At 40.0% G+C, this 20,147-nt stretch overlaps 1 protein-coding gene across 5 annotated transcripts in view; it reads left to right on the top strand.

Annotated features, from left to right (window-relative positions):
• GPM6B (glycoprotein M6B) overlaps positions 1 to 20,147 on the top strand; it is a 136,796-nt gene that overhangs the window by 86,496 nt on the left and 30,153 nt on the right. Inside the window, exon 1 of one of the 5 annotated variants that reach the window (XM_036439694.2) lies at positions 12,131 to 12,558. The exons of 1 other annotated variant lie outside the window; for it this stretch is intronic. In XM_036439694.2, the coding sequence (XP_036295587.1) occupies positions 12,498 to 12,558 (61 nt within the window). In that variant the 5' untranslated portion in view covers positions 12,131 to 12,497. Of the gene's footprint in view, positions 1 to 12,130; positions 12,559 to 20,147 lie in introns of those variants that run through there. 3 more of the 5 variants (XM_036439695.2, XM_036439697.2, XM_036439698.2) reach the window with 3 other exon arrangements.

Genomic DNA, 20,147 nt, shown 5'->3' with positions numbered 1-20,147 from the left:
AAGATCTAGGTTCTGTTCACTAACATAGTAAGCATGCTTTAGCGTTAAAAAATCACAGATTATAAACAGCTACCATTAATCTATTTTTCTAATTGACATCATAGCCGGCCAAGGGTCTCATAGTGAAGAAACAATCAGCTATCTATTTTAGTGACTTTAAGTGCCAACTGCTTCCGGTGGCAAGCCCAAGACTTGTCTCATGCAAACTTGCAGAGATCACAAAGCAATGGTTTAACACATTTTGTTTGTTCACTTATTTAACCTCAACTGATGGCATCAGCCAACGTTTAAGAGCCGCGTCATTCTGAGTTAGGTCTTGAATGTGTTTCTGAGTCAGCTTTGTCAGACCTGTGAGCTGTTGCCCTGCTCTTATCTCTAGGAGCTGAAAGCTAGCGCTTTACTTTTGTGGAGCATTTTTCACATGTAGCAGTGAGCATGCACTTACACGTTTCACTTTCAAAATGTAAGAGTTGAATGAATCTAGGAGTTAAGCAAATCCCAAAAGCGAGACTTCTTGCCCCTGATTTGAAACTCAGTGATGTGCAAAACTCTCAGTTCTTGATGGTTCAGGCTGACTGCCGATGATGACACTACAACTTGGAAACAGTCTTGTCTAAAAATGGCTAGCCCTTATCTGCATTACCATGATATTTAACACTTACTATAGTGGCCAGGAACTATTCTCGCACTTTGCTATTAATTAATTAATTCTCAATTAATCTTCCCTGTCACTTCAAAATGGATGGACTAAATACTATCCAGCAATAAATGTGAGGATCGGACACGGAGTTGTTTAGTGACTTGCTTTCCTAGAAAAGCTGGGTCAGATCTTAAACTCCTAGTTTTTGCAGTGTACTCTAATACTCTCCAAGAAACTGTGAAATGTCTTAAAGTATCACAGGAAGTCCAGTCTGCTCCTTATTCCTCAGATCCCTATTCAGAGAATGGTTCTCCTAGAACCTTCCTTGCCATCTGCAGCCCCAGCCCTTACCTGCCATTCTCCCCCCAACTTCAGCTTTGCTCCATCCCTGTCCCCATGGCTCTCCCATCCTCCATGGGTTGTATGAGTTCGGGGAGACTGAGGACCAGGTCCTTGCTGGTGGCCAGTCAACAAAACCCATAATACTTGCCCTGTGCCAGGTGCTAGGCCAGCATTGAGTCAGATGTAGAGTTACACTCAGGGACTGTCCATTCTGGTGAGATCGATTCTCTGTGGTTTCAGCTGCCACGACAGTGCCCCCTACACAAGGGGACAGATAACGGTTTGCTGGAGCAGAAGTGAATGTTGGTGTCCCTCTGCTCTCAAGAGCACCTTGGCTCCTCGAATGAGAAATCATCTCCACTTCCTTTTTAGATTCCTAGTGCCTGGCACCATCCCTCCCACACGGCTGGCACTAGATACACAAGTGTCAAGTAAATAATGAAATTATTAGGATTTGAAAGATTTTGAACTTGTCTTAAGTGTTGCTAACAGTAAACTACAGATATTTAAAAAGGAGAGAATTGGCCTTTGTCACCTTCTGTGTGTTTCCAACTGTTAGCCTTAATGTGTTTTGAATCTAGAAATAATGAGTTCTGAATTTGTGATGAGTGAGGAAGAAGCGAGCAAAAAATAATGGAATAGAACTGTTCTGGCTGAAAGCTCAACAGTTACACTTTCAGGCAGAGCTTTTAGAGAATGTTTAGAGCAGTCTAACTGTGATGCATCACAGCAAATAAACTAATTGCTTTTAATTCACAATGATAAAAGTAATCATGGGCAGATTAAACTAAGTGATAATTTATCTTTTTCCCCATTGCATATATTAAAATAAGTATGGGGTTAACATGCTTGAAATGTGTATCTCATTTCTTTTCAATCTTCCACTAAGGTTGGCAGTAATTAGTGAAAATAATCAAATTACTTTCTAAAAAGAAGTAAATATACTGGATGATTAACATATTGACGGATCAACTATTTGGTGTGAACATGACAAATGACCTGCCACTTTCAGCCATATGAAACTGACAGAGCAGAAGAAAAGGTTACAAATCCCTCGAAACAAGATTTTTGACATTTTAAACAAGCTAATTGTCAGGATGGCCAATTAAAAATAAACATATTTAGATTTTCTAAATACATTTGCGTTTCATTTTTATATCACCATGCCTTATTCAATGTATCCTTTATAGGCGACCGCTATGGTCAGGCAGGCACTTTTTTAAAAAGGTACACACATATTTAGTTTCAGAAATTGAAGAATTAACTCAAATCAGGAATTTCCTCGTTTTTCTCTGTTACTGCATTTCTTCTTTGGCAATATAACAACAGCAGCTTGGATTCTTTTAATGCTTTATATTTTAAGTGCTTAGAGGCATTTTCTATTCCCCCAAAGCATCCATTCTCAGCTGGATGTGGTACAATTAGTGAGAACTTAGAATCTCTTACTAAGAAGGAAGCAAGGAGATGTGCACTAATTTCCTTTTTGCTTTTATAAATGTCTCTCCCTTGCAGTTTGATCTGCTTTCCTGAGTGGGCAAGAATGAGTGGGAACTCAGTTTGAGAGCCCATTGCTAGTAATCCTAGGTTGCCCCTGAGAGTGGATGGATCAGTTGACCACTTTCCATCCATTAAGCTCTGGCCAGGGCTGGTTGACAAGCTCCATCCTGGAGCTTTATTGCCTTTGTGAAAAAGCCTTTCCATTCCCACTCCAGCCTCACCTATTAATCATAACAGCTACTTTTTATTGAGTGTTCCTAGATCTTGTGCAAAGCCCATGGCATGCATTAGCTCACTTAATCCAATGGCATGGCTTATCAGAGGCTTTTCATTAAAAAGATAAATTGACGTTAACAAGCATTGATTTCCAACGATTTATGTTGTCTTCTCTATTATACTCTGTCTTGGCCCAATACGATTGAACTTTTAAAAGGTATTTTTTGTAATGTGTTTTTGCCAAGATATGATGTATATTTTGTGTCTAGTGTGCGCATTGCAGATTTGGCATTTGGGCCATATCCTAACAGAATATGTACTTTGATAACTATACATCGGGCGAAGACAAGAGCACATTTGGCTGTGAGTCAAGAAATCTGAATCTCTAGTCCTGTCTTCCCTGGTTACTGACTGGAAAAGGAAAGAAGAGCTAGGTGACTTAAAATTTTTCTTCCTTCTTTTAGAATGCTGTGTGCACATAACATTTATTTTAAGGAGAGCCAAAAATTGGGGAAGAATTGAACAAAATTCTTCTCATCATTTCTGTGAAACAAAATTCTAGGTGACTTGAGTCCAGGGATTTCACCTTAAATGCCTAGGTATTAAAATGAGTGTAAGTGGCCTGCCCTCTTAATACACTGTGTGACATTGCCATCTCCATGGCACAGACCAAGTACAAAGCCCAATGGCATAACACTAAAAACCTCTGCTTTGACACCCACCATTTAATAACCACTTTGAAAGCACATTAGGCCATTCTGATTCCACTTGAGTGTGTAAGTGACCTTAAGTTGTTGGTAGGTTGAAAGCACAGAATGAATGCAATGTTTTAAAGTGTACTAGCACATTGCCAACCTTACATTATCTTAATCCAAAAAAATTGATTCATAAAATGTGGGTACAAAGCTATTTTTTCTAATTCACTGTTATTTAAGTATGATAAGTTCATAAATTAAACATTTAAATAGAAAAAAATCTAGTTTGGTGTTACTTCTTCCTCAAGAACCTAGGTTGGTTTCTAGATATCAGTTTCCTGTTAGTGGTAATCATAAGTGATCTGTTGAAAAATCTCTTCTAGAAATTTAGAACAGGTTTGTTTGTTTTTTAAATATATTTTTATTGATTTCAGAGAGGAAAGAAGATGGAGAGAGAGGAAACATCACTGATCCGCTGCCTCCTGCACGCTCCCAACTGAGTATTGATCCTGCAACCTGGGTATGTGCCCTTGACTGGAATTAAACCCAGGAAACCTCCAGTCCACAGGTTGACGCTCTACTACTGAGCCAAACCAGCTAGGGCCAGAACAGGTTTGGTCTCAGTTCCCAGCATCTCTCCACCTTCACAGTGATTATCTGTAGCAGGTGTGCAGTCACCCCAGGATCCTGCTGTCCATTATTTGGGCCTAGAGAGAAGCTTACATCCAGCAAATGTGTCAACTTTCCCATTTAATCGTGACAAACACAGATTAAGTCACAGATATGGTTGTGTATACCTATAGGTGGTTGGCTTCATTCCCGTCCATTGATGAGGACAAAAGTTGTCCCTCAGTTTTTACCTTTTCCTTTGAGATGCTCTGAATCTGTAGATTCCCCAATGAAGATATAATATGCAAATTAGGGATGTAAAATATTATTGGTATATTTCAGTGAGACTGCCAAGATTCATTCTTCATTGATTTGCCTTTTCTATGTACTAAGGTATTTTGTGTCTGATCTGGCAGGGATGGTTATTTCAAGTTGTCCTAATGGTTTTAATTTTCAAAGCCCACTGACTGTTTTAGTGGAGTAAAGGATCTAAATTACTTCATCCCACTTCCCCTAATTTCCATCTCAGTATATAAACAGAAGAGAAAATTGAATAAAATATTCCATTTGAATAAATGTGAATGTATTTAAAAGAATTGGGGGTGTCCTTTTTTAGTGTAAATTCTTATCATCAGTAGATTAAGTGAAATAGCTCACATTTTTGTGCAATTCATATTTTATACCAACCCTGGCCCACACAGCAAGTGACCCAATGAGGCAATCGTTTTCTATAGACTTTCATCTGAGGGCTTTTGAATTATGTATCTACAAATCCTGAGGGTTTTCCTGAGCTAACAAGAGCAGGTGTTCTAATGTCAGAAAGTAAATTTCAAATACTCTGTCAAGCTATGTATCGGAGACTCAGATATTCTGTCAAGCTAAATGTTGGATAATCATACTCTTCTGTAAATTGATGGTTTTCAGACTTTTGTGTGTTTATCAAGAGCATTTGGTGTGAGATTGCTTGTCTGGGATGGCAGTGTCCTTCATCTGAGTAGGTAGTTTTAGGAAGGTAACATCTAGAGTAGAGGAAAAAGAAGGCAATAGCCACGTACTCACCTGAATTACCTCAATCTACCCTGGCAGTTTGAGGGCTGACAAATATCATAGTCCTTCTATCCTAACCTATCAATAGCCTATTTTTTTATCATAAAAGGTACGTAAATATATTATTAGAGTTGTACTAAAAATTATACTACTCAATCCACGAGGGGATCTTTACCAATCCTAAAGCTCTCTTTTTACCAGATTTCTGTGTAAAACTCAATTTTTGTATATTCTATTGAATAACACTGTTTTATCCATTTCATTTCTAAAATGTATTTCCAAGTGGGTAACAGGGTCTAAATTTTATTATAAAATATTTGTAATGGTTTTACTGGTTTCCATTTTCTTTGTGCTCTTAGCAATATGAAAATAAGTTTAGTGTAACTGCTTTGAGAGCTTAAAAGATATAGATTAGTAGGATCAAAGCTGAGAAAAAGTCAACTGCATCATATACTTCCAGAGAAAGAGGTGCTGGCATCTTTCTCTAAAGAATGCCAGGAGCAAAGTGGCATCCATCCCAGGGTATTCAAATGTCAGTTAGAGCAGATAAAATATACCATTTGAGGAGGAACAAGATGGCAGCATAGGAAAACACCAGCCACTGCCTCTCACAAACACATCAAAATTACAACTAAAATACAGAACAGCCATCAGTGTAGATAGCTGCCATTTGGAGATGCTTGCTTTTATAACTGAGTGGCTGAGGAGTGGTTAGAATGCAAAGAAGAAAATGGGTACAGTTACCCAAGGAGGTCTTCTAAAGGAGGCAGGCTTTGGACTGTGCCTTTAAGAAGGAAAAGGGAGCTGGGGAGGCAGTGTGAGTTTGACTTTTGGCAGATGAGGTAAGGCAAATCCCCTGCGCCCCAGGTTCACCCCGCTGTGAGGTGGAGCCACCAACTCTTCCTGACTAAGAGAATAGTTTTTGTTGCTGTTGTTGTTTTTTGTGACTACAAACTGAGTGGCTTTAAAAATATATATTTTTTAAAAGAGAAACACTAATGATGATGGCTTATACAATACTTACAGCTTTGCAATTTCTAAGAGTTTTCATATACCTCATCCAATTTGATTTGTCATTTTAGCTTTTAGCTTTATGTGGTGTCATTTCCTGGAAAGGAAAGTATAACAAATATAAAGGCATTATTGAGGAAATACATCAGAAAAGAGAATAAGAATAAGGCATCAAAAAGCATTAAAAAAAACAAATTGGATGTAAAATTAGAAATTTCAGCCCTGGCCAGGTAGCTCAGTTGGTAGAGCATCAGCCCAAAATACCAAGTTTATAGGTTTGATCCCCAGTCCGGGTATGTACAATAAACAACCAATGAATGCAAAAATAAGTGGAACAAGTTGATGTCTCTCTCTCTCTCTCTCTCTCTCTCTCTCTCTCTCTCTCTCTCTCTCTCTCCTCTCTCTTTCTCTCTCTCTCTCTCTCTCTCTCTCTCTCTCTCTCTCTCTCTCTCTCTCTCTCTCTCTTTCTCTCTCTCCTCCTCCTCTTCCTCATCATCATCTATTTAAAAAAGAAGAAATTTCATATTGGTAATTGGAAACAAAGCTTTGCCAAATTGATAAAACTTCAAAAAAATCTAATTATGGAAAGGAGCCAATTCTAGATAATTACATTCTAAATTTCTGCCTCTATGCTATATTTCTAGTTTCCGTATTAATTTATACAACATTTTTATATAGCATGGGTCTTAATATTTTGAACATTATTGTTACTTTTAGATATTTGCTGCTAGAAGGCATCTTTGATTTTGAGTAATGTGAGAATAGTAGTCACTTAATAATTTCTTTTAAAACACAGTTTATTTCAAATTCAATCATTCAAGTAGGTGAGGGATTTTCACACTAGAATTGAAACTGAATACAATGTGTCCAAGACTGCCTGTCACTACTTGAGGCAAATTAAGCAGAGACAAGGTTGAATCATATATGCGCATTTATTCCAATACTGCTGGTTATGGGGAGAGCAGTCCGTCACCCTGGAAATTCTGCTCTGACCCTGCTCACCAATGGGCTGATTATGTACACATGAGGGAGAAGATAGCTACGTGGAGCTGTGAGCTGAAGTGTAACATGGAAAGGGGAGGATAGGGTTTGCTGTCCAGCCTGTAGGAGCACCAAGTCCGATAACAAGGTGGCTAATCTATGATGTTATAATCAGCTTCCTGGGACCAGAGATTGGTCATCCTTCCTGAGAAAACTCCCAAAATGGGTCAGGGTCTGGATACAGCAACCAATCAGAGCTGTCCTGTCCTTGGTCTGTTGTCAAAATGTATTTCTTTTCTGAGTTATGGTTCCATCAAGGCAGCTTACCTTTTTACAGCCTTGTTTCATACATGTGAATTATGCAAAGGCATTTGAATGCCTTTATGCCCCAGAAACATTGTGGAAGGGATAGGTGTCGAGGAAACCCACTGGCTCTGAGTTGTCTGTCTTTGTTGGAGGTGGTCACCATGAAGTGTTCAGTTGGTAGAGCATCATCATAAATGCAGGTTTAGCTCCTTACTCAGGAGAGAGTTAAAGGAGCTTAACGAATCTGGAGGGAATGCTGGCTCATTGGAAAGGAGGGAATATCCATCAGCAGGAGGAAAGAAAAAATCCTGAAAGAAAGCAGTCAATGCCAAGAATGATAAACGATGTAAATGGAAAGATGAATGAGTCTCTGTCTTCTGGAGCTGTAGGACCACTAGGAGGCTCTGCCCCTGGGTATTGAATAGGAGGCTGGACTTTGAGGGGAAATGTCCTGTAAAATGTGAAAATTTCAGAGGAATTAGTTTGAAGGAATATGGAAACATCCCTTCTTGGTCATTAATGACTCCCCACTCAGGAGTCATTTTAAGCCAAAAGAAGCCTAAAATTCTAGAAATTTGGAAGGAGTAGACATTTGACAAACTATATTGATAGCTATGTGACTATGATTAAGTAGGTGATTGTGCAATTCAATGAATTCCTAGTTGACTGAGAAATCATAATCATAATGTAAAATAGTAACTTGATTTTCAGGATGCATTCAGTGCTTAATGAATTATGGTTGAAAGAAAGAAAGAGAGAGAGAGAGAGAGAGGAGGAGAGAGAGAGAGAGAGAGAGAGAGAGGAGAGAGGAGAGAAAGAGAGAGAAGAAGCGAAAGAAAGAAGAGAGAGAGAGAGAGAGAGAGAGAGGGAGAGAGAGAAGAGAGAAAGAAAAGAAGAAGAAGAAAGAAAGAAAGAAAGAAAGAAAGAAAGAAAGAAAGAAAGAAAGAACTAGTCAGCCAACCAGGATGATGTCCATACTGCATACACAGGTTTCTCTCACCTTGGTTTTATTAGGTTCAACAGTTCCATAAATTATTTAGATCACAGGGACATAGATACATAAAGCAAATTTACAATACTTAGAGATTGTGATATTGTGATGTATATTAAGAATCTTCATCACATTTCTGACACAGAGCTACCAAAACCCTTGTGATTTCCTGTGGTGGAGAGCACAAGCTATCTTTTGTTATGTTGAGAATATTTTTTTCTTTTTATTTGGTTTTTCAGTTTCTCCTGGAACATTTTTTCCTTTGCTACATATCCCTTCTTTACTCTACCCTACTCTTACCCACCCTGTTCTTCCTTGTCCTTCCAAGCCCTTTCCTATTCTTCCTATCCCTTCCTGTTTTACCTTTTCCTACTTCGGTTTCTACCTAACTGCAATAGCCAATTCCACTCTTAGAGGGTTTTCCCAACTTCACCCTTTCCCCTCCTCTCATCTTTTTTGTTATGATACCACAGTGCTTGTACCAGTTAGGACCACCCTGGTTTAGGAGGGTCTCTTTAGTCTGTGTGTTACATGAAGACAAGCTCTGTCTCTTGTGCATGTCTGTGATTATTGTAGATATTAGTACTTGAAAGGTTATTAGTACTTGGAAGGTTATTCTGTGCACATTTACCAAATTGGCTGGAATTCTACAGAATATATGCAAATATATACTGAGTGGCCAGTTTATTATGATCTCTGAATGCATAATGATCTGGCCACTTGGTATATATATATATATATATATATATATATATATATATATATATACACACACACACACACACACGCCTGGTGTATGAAATCATGCATGGGTGGGGTCCAGCCAGCCTGGCCAGGGGGAGGAGATATGGGTGGTTGGCCAGCCTGCCTGCTGGTCAAACTCCTGATCAAGGGGACAATTTGCATATTAGCCTTTTATTATACAGGATATACACTGAGTGGCCAGATTCAGAGATTATAATAACCTGGCCACTCAGTGTATAAGTTGAACCATATGAAACTACTGTTTTTAGTATTAGCAGTTTTGTATGGTTCAGGGTAATGCATCTATTTTATGTTAATATTTGTTACTTCTATTTTGGAATTTAGAAGTATCCTTCAGTCAGATTGCCTTAATGTATGGGGCTCAGTAAGTTATTTTCAGTTCTCTGAGACATTTCCCATCCTACTCATTCTATGTATCCATTTATTCTGCCCCCAAGTGGATGCATACCTAAGAAATTTTATAATTATCTATTCTTATTTCTTGCTAATAACAATGTCACTATTATTATTTTCCGGATTCAAATGATTTACTCTAAATATCTGGGAGGTTTTTGACTATTTTAGAATCGTCATACATTATTGACCTAATGAAAAGAAAATGATGAAGTTGTGAATAAGGTTAAACTGATACATTTAAAAGCGCTTGGTACATTAAATGATACAAAAATGGCACATGGAGTTTTTCCGGGTGAAAGTAGATAAAGGCATCAACTGGGTAATTTGTAAGCATTTTGTCCCTGACTTTGATTTCCATAACTGTGCTACAGAACTAGAGTTGCCCTTAAATTTGGAATGTTTTCCATATCCTGTCTTCCCGCTTTTACCATTTAAAAACAATATTCTTAAATCATAGCCAAAGAATTATTCTATTCTGCAGTTCTATAATGGAATAATTTTGCTAGATACTTCAAATATAAAAACCAATAATGTAGCTAATCACAATTGTCCCCTCTTGTGCTGAATTGAATTTTGTTTTGGTTTTAATTCTTGCTTGAACTGCCAAGAGAGAATAAGCCTGTCACGAAGCAACAATTAACATCTCTCTGTCTGAATGCACCTATGTGGTCTTTGCAAAAATGTTTAAGACCATCTTGTTTGGACACACCATCCTCATCAGGTTTTCCCATGGAGCTAGTTCATCGCAAATGAATCTGGTTTGTTTGTTTGTTTTTATTTGTCTCTTCTCATTTTTTCATCTTAAAAAATTTTATTGAATGTATTGGGGTGGCATTGGTTAGCATAATTACATAGGTTTCAGGTGTACAGTTTTATAGTACATCATCTGTATACTGTACTGTGTGTTCACCCCTATGTGCAATGTAGCATTGTTTACAATAGCCAACATTTGGAAGCAGCCCAAGTGGCCATCAGTAGGTGACTGGATAAAAAAGCTGTGGTACGTTCACACAATGAATATCCTTTTGAAAGTCTGAAATTTTAGACTGCCATGCTTGTCAATCCCCTCGCCATGAGACATTGTATGGGAAATAACTGGTTGTGGGTGTGGCCTGCTAAAACAATGGCTAAAGTGAAAAAGGAGATGTACAATAAAAGAAAATGTTCCAAGAGGCTAAACTGGTTTTCAAAATCGTTTGGGGCTTAACGGGTCCTTAGGTATCGAATGCAGAGGGCTTTGGGGATTATCCAGATCTAATGTATGCAAAGATCGGGTTGTTAGAGGATTTTGATTCAGGATCTTATCCATTTTTTAAGTGTTGATCATGAAACCCTTATAATTTGGGAGAGATTTTTTTTTGGAGTGGTCTCTAATGTGTCTTTATGTTTATTGTTAAGATGGGTGCTCACCCCAACCAACTACCAGCCTCTGTTCTTGGTCAGAGAAACCGTTGTCATGTGGTTATCAGCATCCATCCCTGTATTTGACTTGAGTTTCTATAAACTTGTTTTGATAGGGAACATGAAATTAAGTGGGTCAACCAAATGTTTAAAACATGGTGCAGAAAGAAATCAGCGATGCTTGGAAACATGGCTCATCCATTATAATAAGGCTTATGTGCTTGGGTGGGAATGGGAGAACGCTGGTGCGCTGGTATCGGATATGCAAGGAGGCTTGTGAAAGCAGCAATCCAAACCAGGATTGGTACAACAGCTTTTACGCTGACCGTCTAGAACACATGTGTCAAACACAAGGCCCGCGGGCCAAATCCGTCCCACCAGGCCTTGCAATGTGGCCCGCACCGCGCTGTCATCACTGCACTCCGCTGCGTTTCCATCACAATGACAGTTTATGACTGTTCAGTAAACCATTCGGCCCGCGATTTAGGCTGGATTTTAGGTTTTGGCCCCTTCTCTGATTGAGTTCGACACCCCTAGTCTAGAATGCTCTTGAAACTACCCTTTTCCCTTTGAGCCAGGGGCTGCAATGAAGAAAGCTTCATATAGAAATAACCACGAGCACTAAGAAAAATGCTCTCTTCTGATTTTCATTCCAAGAAGCCACCAAAATGTCAGCTAGGTCTGCTCACAGCATGTGAGGATTATTTTAAAATAAAGACAGGCATCTCTGTTAGTTGGGCTTGAGCTAAAGTTTTTGTTGCCATCAGGTACATGAGCTAGAGACCAGAAAATAGGTTGTAATGCCGAATTGCCACACCGCTGTTATTATGTCCATGATGTTTGGGTTATCTTCCCTCATGTGCTTTCCGTATATGCATATGGATGGGTGAGCTGGGGAAAGCGCTTTTGGTGGCTATATATATCTACGCGAAGACTGTGTGAAAGCCAAATTTGAAAGAAATCAAATAAAATAGAGACCCTGGACTCTATCCTGCCAGGGTCAGAAGTAAATGAAATAAAACCAACCGCGAGGCCCCATAGAGGGGTCCCACGGAAAAGAAGGAATTTGCTTCTGGAAGATGTGCATTCCCCTGAGAGCACATACTTCAGGGCCAGCCGGCTGAGTCACGTGGCAGGAGGGGGCTCTTTTCTTCTCCACATGCCCTCCTCTGATGTCAGGAATCACGAACCTCTCCTCTCCTGGGAGAACTCATTAGCATTCATTGGGCGCAGCTGGCAGGAGAAAGGCGTGTAGGAGAGCAGGGAGGAAGGGGCCCGGAGGGGAGCGGGTCCTCCCCCCTCGGAGCCGCATTGAGATTGGAGGCACAAGCGGACATAGACTAGCTGTTTTATAACTGGGATCCTTGGTGACGTATGGCCGCCGGCTCCTTGGCAGCTGTCTTGACGGACCAGTAGACAGAGGGGAATTGCCGCTGAGGACACTTCTGCATCTTGGAAGGGACTGGGATCAACTGGAGTGAAGCACAGAGCCGCTCAGTCACGCGAGTGTAAATAAGAGTCGGAGGGGAGTCCGGAGACAAGGAAGAGGAGGGGAAAGTGTGTGTTGGGGGAGCGGGGCACAGCATTTTTGGTGGATGGTATGAAGCCAGCCATGGAAACTGCAGCGGAGGAAAACCCCGAACAAAGCCAAGAGAGAAAAGGTACCGGCGCTGACAATAGCCTGTTTAGAGCTTCTCCCTGGGGGTGCTTCAAAGCGGGTAGCCCGGCTTGTGTCTCTTGGAAAATAGCTCAGAAGCAATCCCTACCGCACGGTCTTGCTTTGGGGTGTTTTGTTTTGCTTTGCCTGATGTGAGATGAATAGAGCAGCCTTTTCCGCACCCCATTGCCCCGCTCCGAATCTTCCCAGCGAGCGTGGTGTCTCATAGCAGGGTGGCGGCAGCTGGTCACCTTGAGCTGGACAGGGGGAAACTCTTTTTTAATTAACGGAATGTCCTAACTCGGGTTCTGTGTTCTGCATGATACCGTCCAGGGACATGGGATGCATTGTTCGCTGCTCATGCCGAAAGGGAGCTGGAGGGGCACGCATCTTAGATGTATTTGGGATCCGCTGTACCGATGGGGACATTCTCTCCTTTTCTTATTGAGTGATCGCTGTGTCTAGGTATGCGGCCGTGGCTCTGACATGCCAGAGCCCTTTAAGTTGGAGCTGAGAGGCGATGTCAGCTCTGTTATCTAGCGCTGATAGAAGGGGCAGGGGCGGGGGGGTGGGGTCTGTTATTTATGACTTGGAGATTTGGGGGAGGAAATTGATAACGGTCCTGTTCCTGAAAGGGAATCTTAGATCATATCACGATTTGACATATGGAATGGTGGGGTTTCCTGGGGGGACGGGGCGGGGGGGGGGGCGGGGGGGAGAAGAGAAGTGTTTTGTGGTAGAAAGTGGCAGAAAATAGAAGCTAAAACGAATCCTTCCCTAAGTAAGGACTGATGGCAAGTTTGGGAGAGCCGTAGAGTCAGCTCAGCTGCTCAGTCCTAGCCTCTCCCTGCACGGTGCTTTGTCTCCCGCCCCGAAGTTACGGCCGGACCGATTCCTTAGCCGCAGCGGCTCCAGCATCCAAAGCCAGCTGCCAAGGAAGGTCCTTTTCCACGGCCCTGCCCGCTCAGCCACTGAGCGGTAATCACAGTCCGGGATGGAGGTTTTGCTATGACTGTGTAGGTGGAACTGGGAAATCACTGATAGCAAACCATGTTACATGACAAGAGCGGCAGGTCCATGTCTTGGGCTCAACAGCACGCCGCGGTTGAGGCTGAGTGTTCTTACATGGGATTTCTTCTGTGCGCAATGCTTGGATGACACTGCATCCTCCATAGAGCAATTGCATGTTTGAAATTAATTCTTTCCAACGTGTGATAAAATATCCATACATAAAAATTGAGCCATTCTGAGTGTATCATTCAGTGGCAATAGCACTTCGATTTTAAAATTGGTAGTTTACTTTAATTCTTGCATTAAACCTACAACCTCTCACCCATTCCCCCCCCTCAAAAAACAACAACACAACAGCCAGAAGTCTCCAACAACGCTGCCCTTTCTTGTTTGCACAGATTTTATATGAACATGAAAGAGCAGATAGCAATAAGAGAATTTATGAAGCTGAGGAACTGAGATGACAGTTTAAAGATTCATAACCAGGATGTTCAGAGATGAAATTTGGGGGTGTACTAAGTAATACAGCATTGCTGTGAGGAGGCCTATCACATTGGATAGCAGGCTTTTCCTAAAACAGATGACTCTGGTTAGCACACACTTTTTATTAATAGGGTGTCTGCCAGATAAAAAAAACCATTTCGGTCTCTGCCAAAGCATACCTTTCGTTTTTCTCTCCAAAAGCAAGCAATGGGCATAGAAGCAATATGAAATCCTCACCACACTACTGTGTATCTCATCGCCACTTAGTCTGTGGCCCGCTATTATTTTATGTCAATTAAACATGATTTATACCAAATCCACAGGCTGCCACTACATGCATTGACTATCTGGGTAGGAAATCTCATTAGCTATGCTTTTAGGGATAAAATGAGAAGCTAAAGAGAATTCCTGGAGGAACTTTAAAAATTACCAAAATTGATACACACTAGCTATTTGTTAAGGAATTAAAAAATGCCATGTGAACACAAGCTCGGATCATACATATAGACATGCTGCAGTAAGAACATGGAGTGTATTTTCACTGCAGCCATGGCAGTTGCGATGGCTTGCAATGTGACCCACCTACCATACCAGTAAATGTTGGTCTGGAGGGTGGCTTCCCTCCTCATCTTCATTTAGACAAATTCATAACGGCACCAGTCAAAACCTACACAGGTATCGTCTGTGTAGTGTCCCCCTTTTGCTCGCCATTGTCATTCCAGGCACAAAACGATAACCACACGCATGTGCATTTCTTCAGATTTCATTTTTAACTTCTCAAATTAATGTTTGCTGCATTGCAATGGACATTTACAAACTTGACACAGTTCGAGAATGTATTAGATAATCCTTGAGCTGGTGGAGCTGTTCTAAAAATAAATAAATAAATAAATAAATAAATAAATAAACTTTCAACGAGGGATTTTTTACCAAATTTAATCCTGTATATTTTCTCACTTCCCACGGGTTTTTCTGCACATATATTTTTGCCCCTCTGTTCCTTCCTCCTTTTTAAACTGTATTAGAGGTGATATCTCCTTTTAATTTGGGGTATTATTGCCCAGTGGCTATTACCCAGTAGCTTCTGAATTAATGGCTTTGGTAATTATTATGATGTTTATTAAGAATGTAAATTAAATTTAGCTTTATAAACGGACCTCTGTTTTTCTAGTTGGTGTCACTTCCTGGGAGTTTTGGCAGGACAAAGAGAGCTGTTTCTTTGAACTACATCAAAATGAAGTTGCTCCTATTTTAAACAAAAATAAGCCAAGTCTTTTACAAAGAAAAAGCAAATGTGTTTTGGAAGCATTCTCATAGCTTCTGTCAGAGAACACCACCGAACCATCAAAATTCACAATAAGTATTTAGTAGTTACTCAGGAATTCTTTAAGGAAAGCAAGCAGGTTTTCTCAGATGTAAGACACGCCAAATTATTACAAATGGCAGTTTTCAAATCAGAAGCATCAAATGAAATAAAAATGTGAGCATTGAGTAAGCAGATTCACTCAAATGGAATAAGTGAAGGAAATGAATGAGAATCAAAGGAAATAGATTATGAGACTTAATAAAAATGGAGAGTTAGGTTTCTATTTATTTCTGTAGAGCATTACTTGATGGCAATTCATTTGTGGAAAGCAATGCATCCGGAATGGCTGGGAGTCCTGAATCACAGGGTAGAAAAACAATTGAATCAATTGCTCTATTGCATGGGGGAAAAAATCTAAGTATCTGTGATGAAAATTATTTTTATTACATGTAGGAAATTGTGAGCTCCTGAAGCAATTATAGTCAGGCTAGTTAAGCTCCTATGAATCATTGCTGAAATAAATTCCAGAATTCCAGGCTTCAACTTAAGTTCCTAACCACATAGGAAAGAAAATGTAGTAAATTGGAAATAATGTATAATTTAAAATAAATTACAGGACATAGTCACAATAAGAAATGAATTGAAATTGTTGACTTGATTAAAAATTTAACACATCTATTTAAATCTTTTAATCAAGTAGATAAAAAAATTAGATTCTGGTGGGGGGCTATGGTAAGATATGTACACATATAACAAACACCTTAATAAAAAATGGGGGAAAATTTAAAAATTAGATTCTGTTTCTTTCCTTTTCTTTTTATTTTTTTGTTTGTTTTGAAAAATGTGTGCACTTTTGGACCCTATATTCTTTTTTGTTTAGGAAGAAAATCACTCATCTAGAATATATGACCTGCATGTTTAAAACCCATTGTGACACATTGAGCATGTTATACTATTTCTGGTATTCTATGAATTATTTCATTTTAAGATTTTTATTGTTCTCTAACTTGATTTTATGAATATTGTATAGAGAATGTTTTAGATGCAATTTTTTCTTATAAGAATCTGCCAAGGAGGACATTTGAAGAGAGGGTGTCTGGGGGATAGGCTGTAGAGAAAAGCGTGGTCGGCCAGATGGTGCTGGACATATGTGGTAGGTATGATACAGCTTGCTTTCATCTTATTTTTTTAGAAAACTTAAGTGTGGAGATCTCAATGAGCCTTTTGGTGCATCTCCCACTGTTATATTATTATTGCCGTTATCATACTTTTCAAGGCTTGGACTTGCTGCTTCATTAGACAAAGAATTCTGACCCAATTCTGCAAATTTAGATTCGCCTATCTTGAAACTGAGTGGAAATCTTGAATTTAAACTGTAACACTAAAAATTATATTTTTCTGTAATTTGGAAGTAGAGGTCAATTTAGAGTAAATAATCTTAACAACATGACTTTCTAGCCTTCATGGATCCAAGAGCATGTGAAATAGCCAGTTATCCTCATGACATAAATTTCCCCTCTCTGGGACTGGTAATGAATTGGATTATTCTAAAGACACTTTCTTGCTTTTCTCTCCTTGGCACCAAATGTACATCCACAGGAAATGGTTGGCCAGGAACAGGATGGCTGTGGGAGAGAGGAAGAAGATGACACACACTGGCTTTGAAGAGAGGGAGGCTACAGTCCCAGTTCACAAATGTTGTTCCTTCACTTGCTTGATTATTTATTCATTTAATAATGTTCCACTTTGAACCATTATCCCTCCTTTGACCTTTTAGCTCATGACATAGGAGTAGAAGGACCCTAACTCATTTTAGAGACCAATATGTGTAGTTTAATCTTGGGTTTGATCATAATTTTGCTGATAGGTGGCAGAGTAAATAGCAGACAGCAATGCCAGAGATCATTTTGATCCTTAGCCATCCCAGTGGTATATCTTTTCATAGAACATGTAACAAGAGAAAATCATTTCCTATTTTGTAGGCTGGTTTGATTAATTGCATTAACTTCTTTATATATTCCAGCCTTACTAGCTCTATTCAAACCAAGGATCAGCACACCTCATCTCTAAAGGGCCAGAGAGTCAATATTTTTGGCCTTTGTGAGCCACAAAGTCTCTGTTGTAACTACTCAAGTCTACCACTGTAGCCATAGATAGTATCTAAACAAATAGGTGTGGCCATGTTCCAATAAAACTTTATTTACAAAAGCAGATGGCCATTGTTCATAACCTCCGCTATATTCTGTAGTGTGATTATGGCTTTCCTTTCTTATTTTAAGTAATAGCTAAAAATGAAGGATGATAGATATAGCTTTCAAAGACCTTGCTCAGTGAATGTGGTTTTTCTAGGAAGCTCAGTCTTTGTCACGCATTTGCTTGCTGTGGTAATTGCCTAGATGCTAGAAAGTTTAGCAGTCTGCAGCAGTTATTCAGCCTTGTCACTAACTCACATTAAGTACATTTTAAAAAGTGTACAAGGCATCGTTTTGTTATACTTTCCTCAATTACCCATTGTTCGTTTCATACCCACCTTTGGTGATGACCAAGTACAGTAGTGTCTATGGCTATCAATTACCACCACTCACCTGAGCCCCAACCATAAATAGTATCTCAGATGTCACAGCCTTTTGTGCTTCTTCAAGAATACAGATCAGTCTCCTCTCCATCTCTCTCCTCTACTCGCTTAGGGGAACATTTGCAGTCTTCTCTCTATAAGGCAGGATCCTAGGTGTACAAGTCTTCTCATTTCTTGCCAGTTGCCCAGAATTAACGTATTAATATACCATTCAAGCTGGGGCTTTTTCTTTGCAATTATGTGATTCCCTTCTGAGTGTTGGGACCCTATCCTTTTAAACAAAATGTATGTAGGGTTCTTTAACATTTTATAAGTAATTTTATATTGAATGTCTTTACATTTGGCTCAAACACAGGAAATAGACGTGATTTTCTTTTCTTTTATATCTTAAGATTCACTATTATAAAAAGGCCTTCCTAGAAGTAATGGAAAACCTCCATCCACTTGCCGCTCACACCCCCACATCTGCTGGAGTAGTAGTATTTTATGCTAAATTAAGCATCTCAGGCATGGCTGCCATGTTGTTCCCAGAAAACACATTAGTGTAGGGCAGTCCATGTTTTTCATTGTCATTTCCTGGCAGACTGTGCCTGAGTGCCCAAATATATGGAGACTTCCCCACGCTGTGAGGGGATGAGGACAGAGAATAGATGTATCCTATGCAAAGTCCCTGAATTGAATGGTCTGGCCTGGGTGAGATCATTGTGCAGGGGTACCTGGAGGTCCAATTCTTGGTCCACAGGCTCTCAAGTAGCTCCTTTACATTCAACCAAATATTTATTCAGCACACTTTTGGGGGGCACCTACTGTGTATTTGGACATAGAGAAATATTTTTAAAAGAGGATGAAATTTCTCAGATCAAATGTGTTAGAGCTGCATGGAATCCTCTTGTTTGAGGTCAGTATGAAGAGCTCACAGCCATTTTACCAAGAGGAAATCAGGTCATAGCATGAGGCGACTGGGCCTTCTTCTGATTTCTTCCACCAGCCCCACTAAATCATTTTTAAAAATATATATTTTATTGATTTTTACACAGAGGAAGGGAGAGGGATAAAGTCAGAAACATCGATGAGAGAGAAAAATCGATCAGCTGCCTCCTGCACACCCCCTACTGGGGATGTGCCTGCAACCAAGGTACATGCCCTTGACCGGAATCAAACCTGGGACCCTTCAGTCCGCAAGCCGACGCTCTATCCACTGAGCCAAACCAGTTAGGGCCACACTGTATCATTTTGCTTTCATAAACCATAGCACAACCCATGTCTAAGAGAGAATCTTGTGAACAGTAAAGCAAAAATCTAAATCTAGGGAAGGCTGAGAGTTAAGAAGATTTAAGAACCCTGACATAACAGCAGAAGCTTGAGACCTGAGACATTTCTTTAGGAGCCACAGAAGCATAGCTCACCTCCAGAGGGACTTCAGAAAAACTCTTGTTAAGCTAACCACTGCTTCAGCAAAAGAGTAGAAAATTGAGTAAAAGAAAAAAAATGCCCAGGTTCAGACGTGGGGCCCTCCACCTTGCTGCATGGTTGTGGGCAAGTGACTTGCCTTCTCATGACCCTTGGTTTCTCCATTTGTAAAGATGGAAGAATAACAGTACCTGTTTCATTGGGCGCTTGTGACAGATGAGGTACTGGCTGTAATATGCTTTGCATGGTGATCAGCACACCATAAGCACTCTGTAACTGACACAGCTGGCTCCATTGTAGACAACAGAAACAGCCCAACACTTTCTTTTTTTTAATATATTTATTGATTTTGTACAGAGAGGAAGGGAGAGAGATAGAGAGTTAGAAACACCAATGAGAGAGAGTCATCGATCAGCTGCCTCTTGCATACTCCCTACTGGGGATATGCCCGCAACCAAGGTACATGCCCTTGACCGGAATCGAACCTGGGACTTTTCAGTCCCCAAGCCGACGCTCTATCCATTGAGCCAAACCGGTCTTGGCCAGCCAACACTTTCAATGTGCAGTTCTAGTTGTCCTAGCATCTTTCCTTTCCTTCCAACGTCTTTAAAAGTCGTTAGAAGACATTTTACTTTACCTTGAAGAAAAAAAAAAAAAAAAAGACTTTCTCTAAAACATCACCTAGAAAAGTATGTGTCTACTCCCTGAGAGTTATCAGAGATCAGAAGGGGTGAAGTTGAGATTTTATAAAGTCTTTGTGAGGTTTGAAGTGCACCTGGTCAGGGCATTTGCTGTGTTGTCTCGCAAT

Source organism: Pipistrellus kuhlii, unplaced genomic scaffold (assembly GCF_014108245.1).
Source record: "Pipistrellus kuhlii isolate mPipKuh1 unplaced genomic scaffold, mPipKuh1.p scaffold_m20_p_16, whole genome shotgun sequence".
NCBI classification, from domain to species: Eukaryota; Metazoa; Chordata; class Mammalia; order Chiroptera; family Vespertilionidae; genus Pipistrellus; species Pipistrellus kuhlii.
This window is presented reverse-complemented; position numbering and strand designations above follow the sequence as displayed.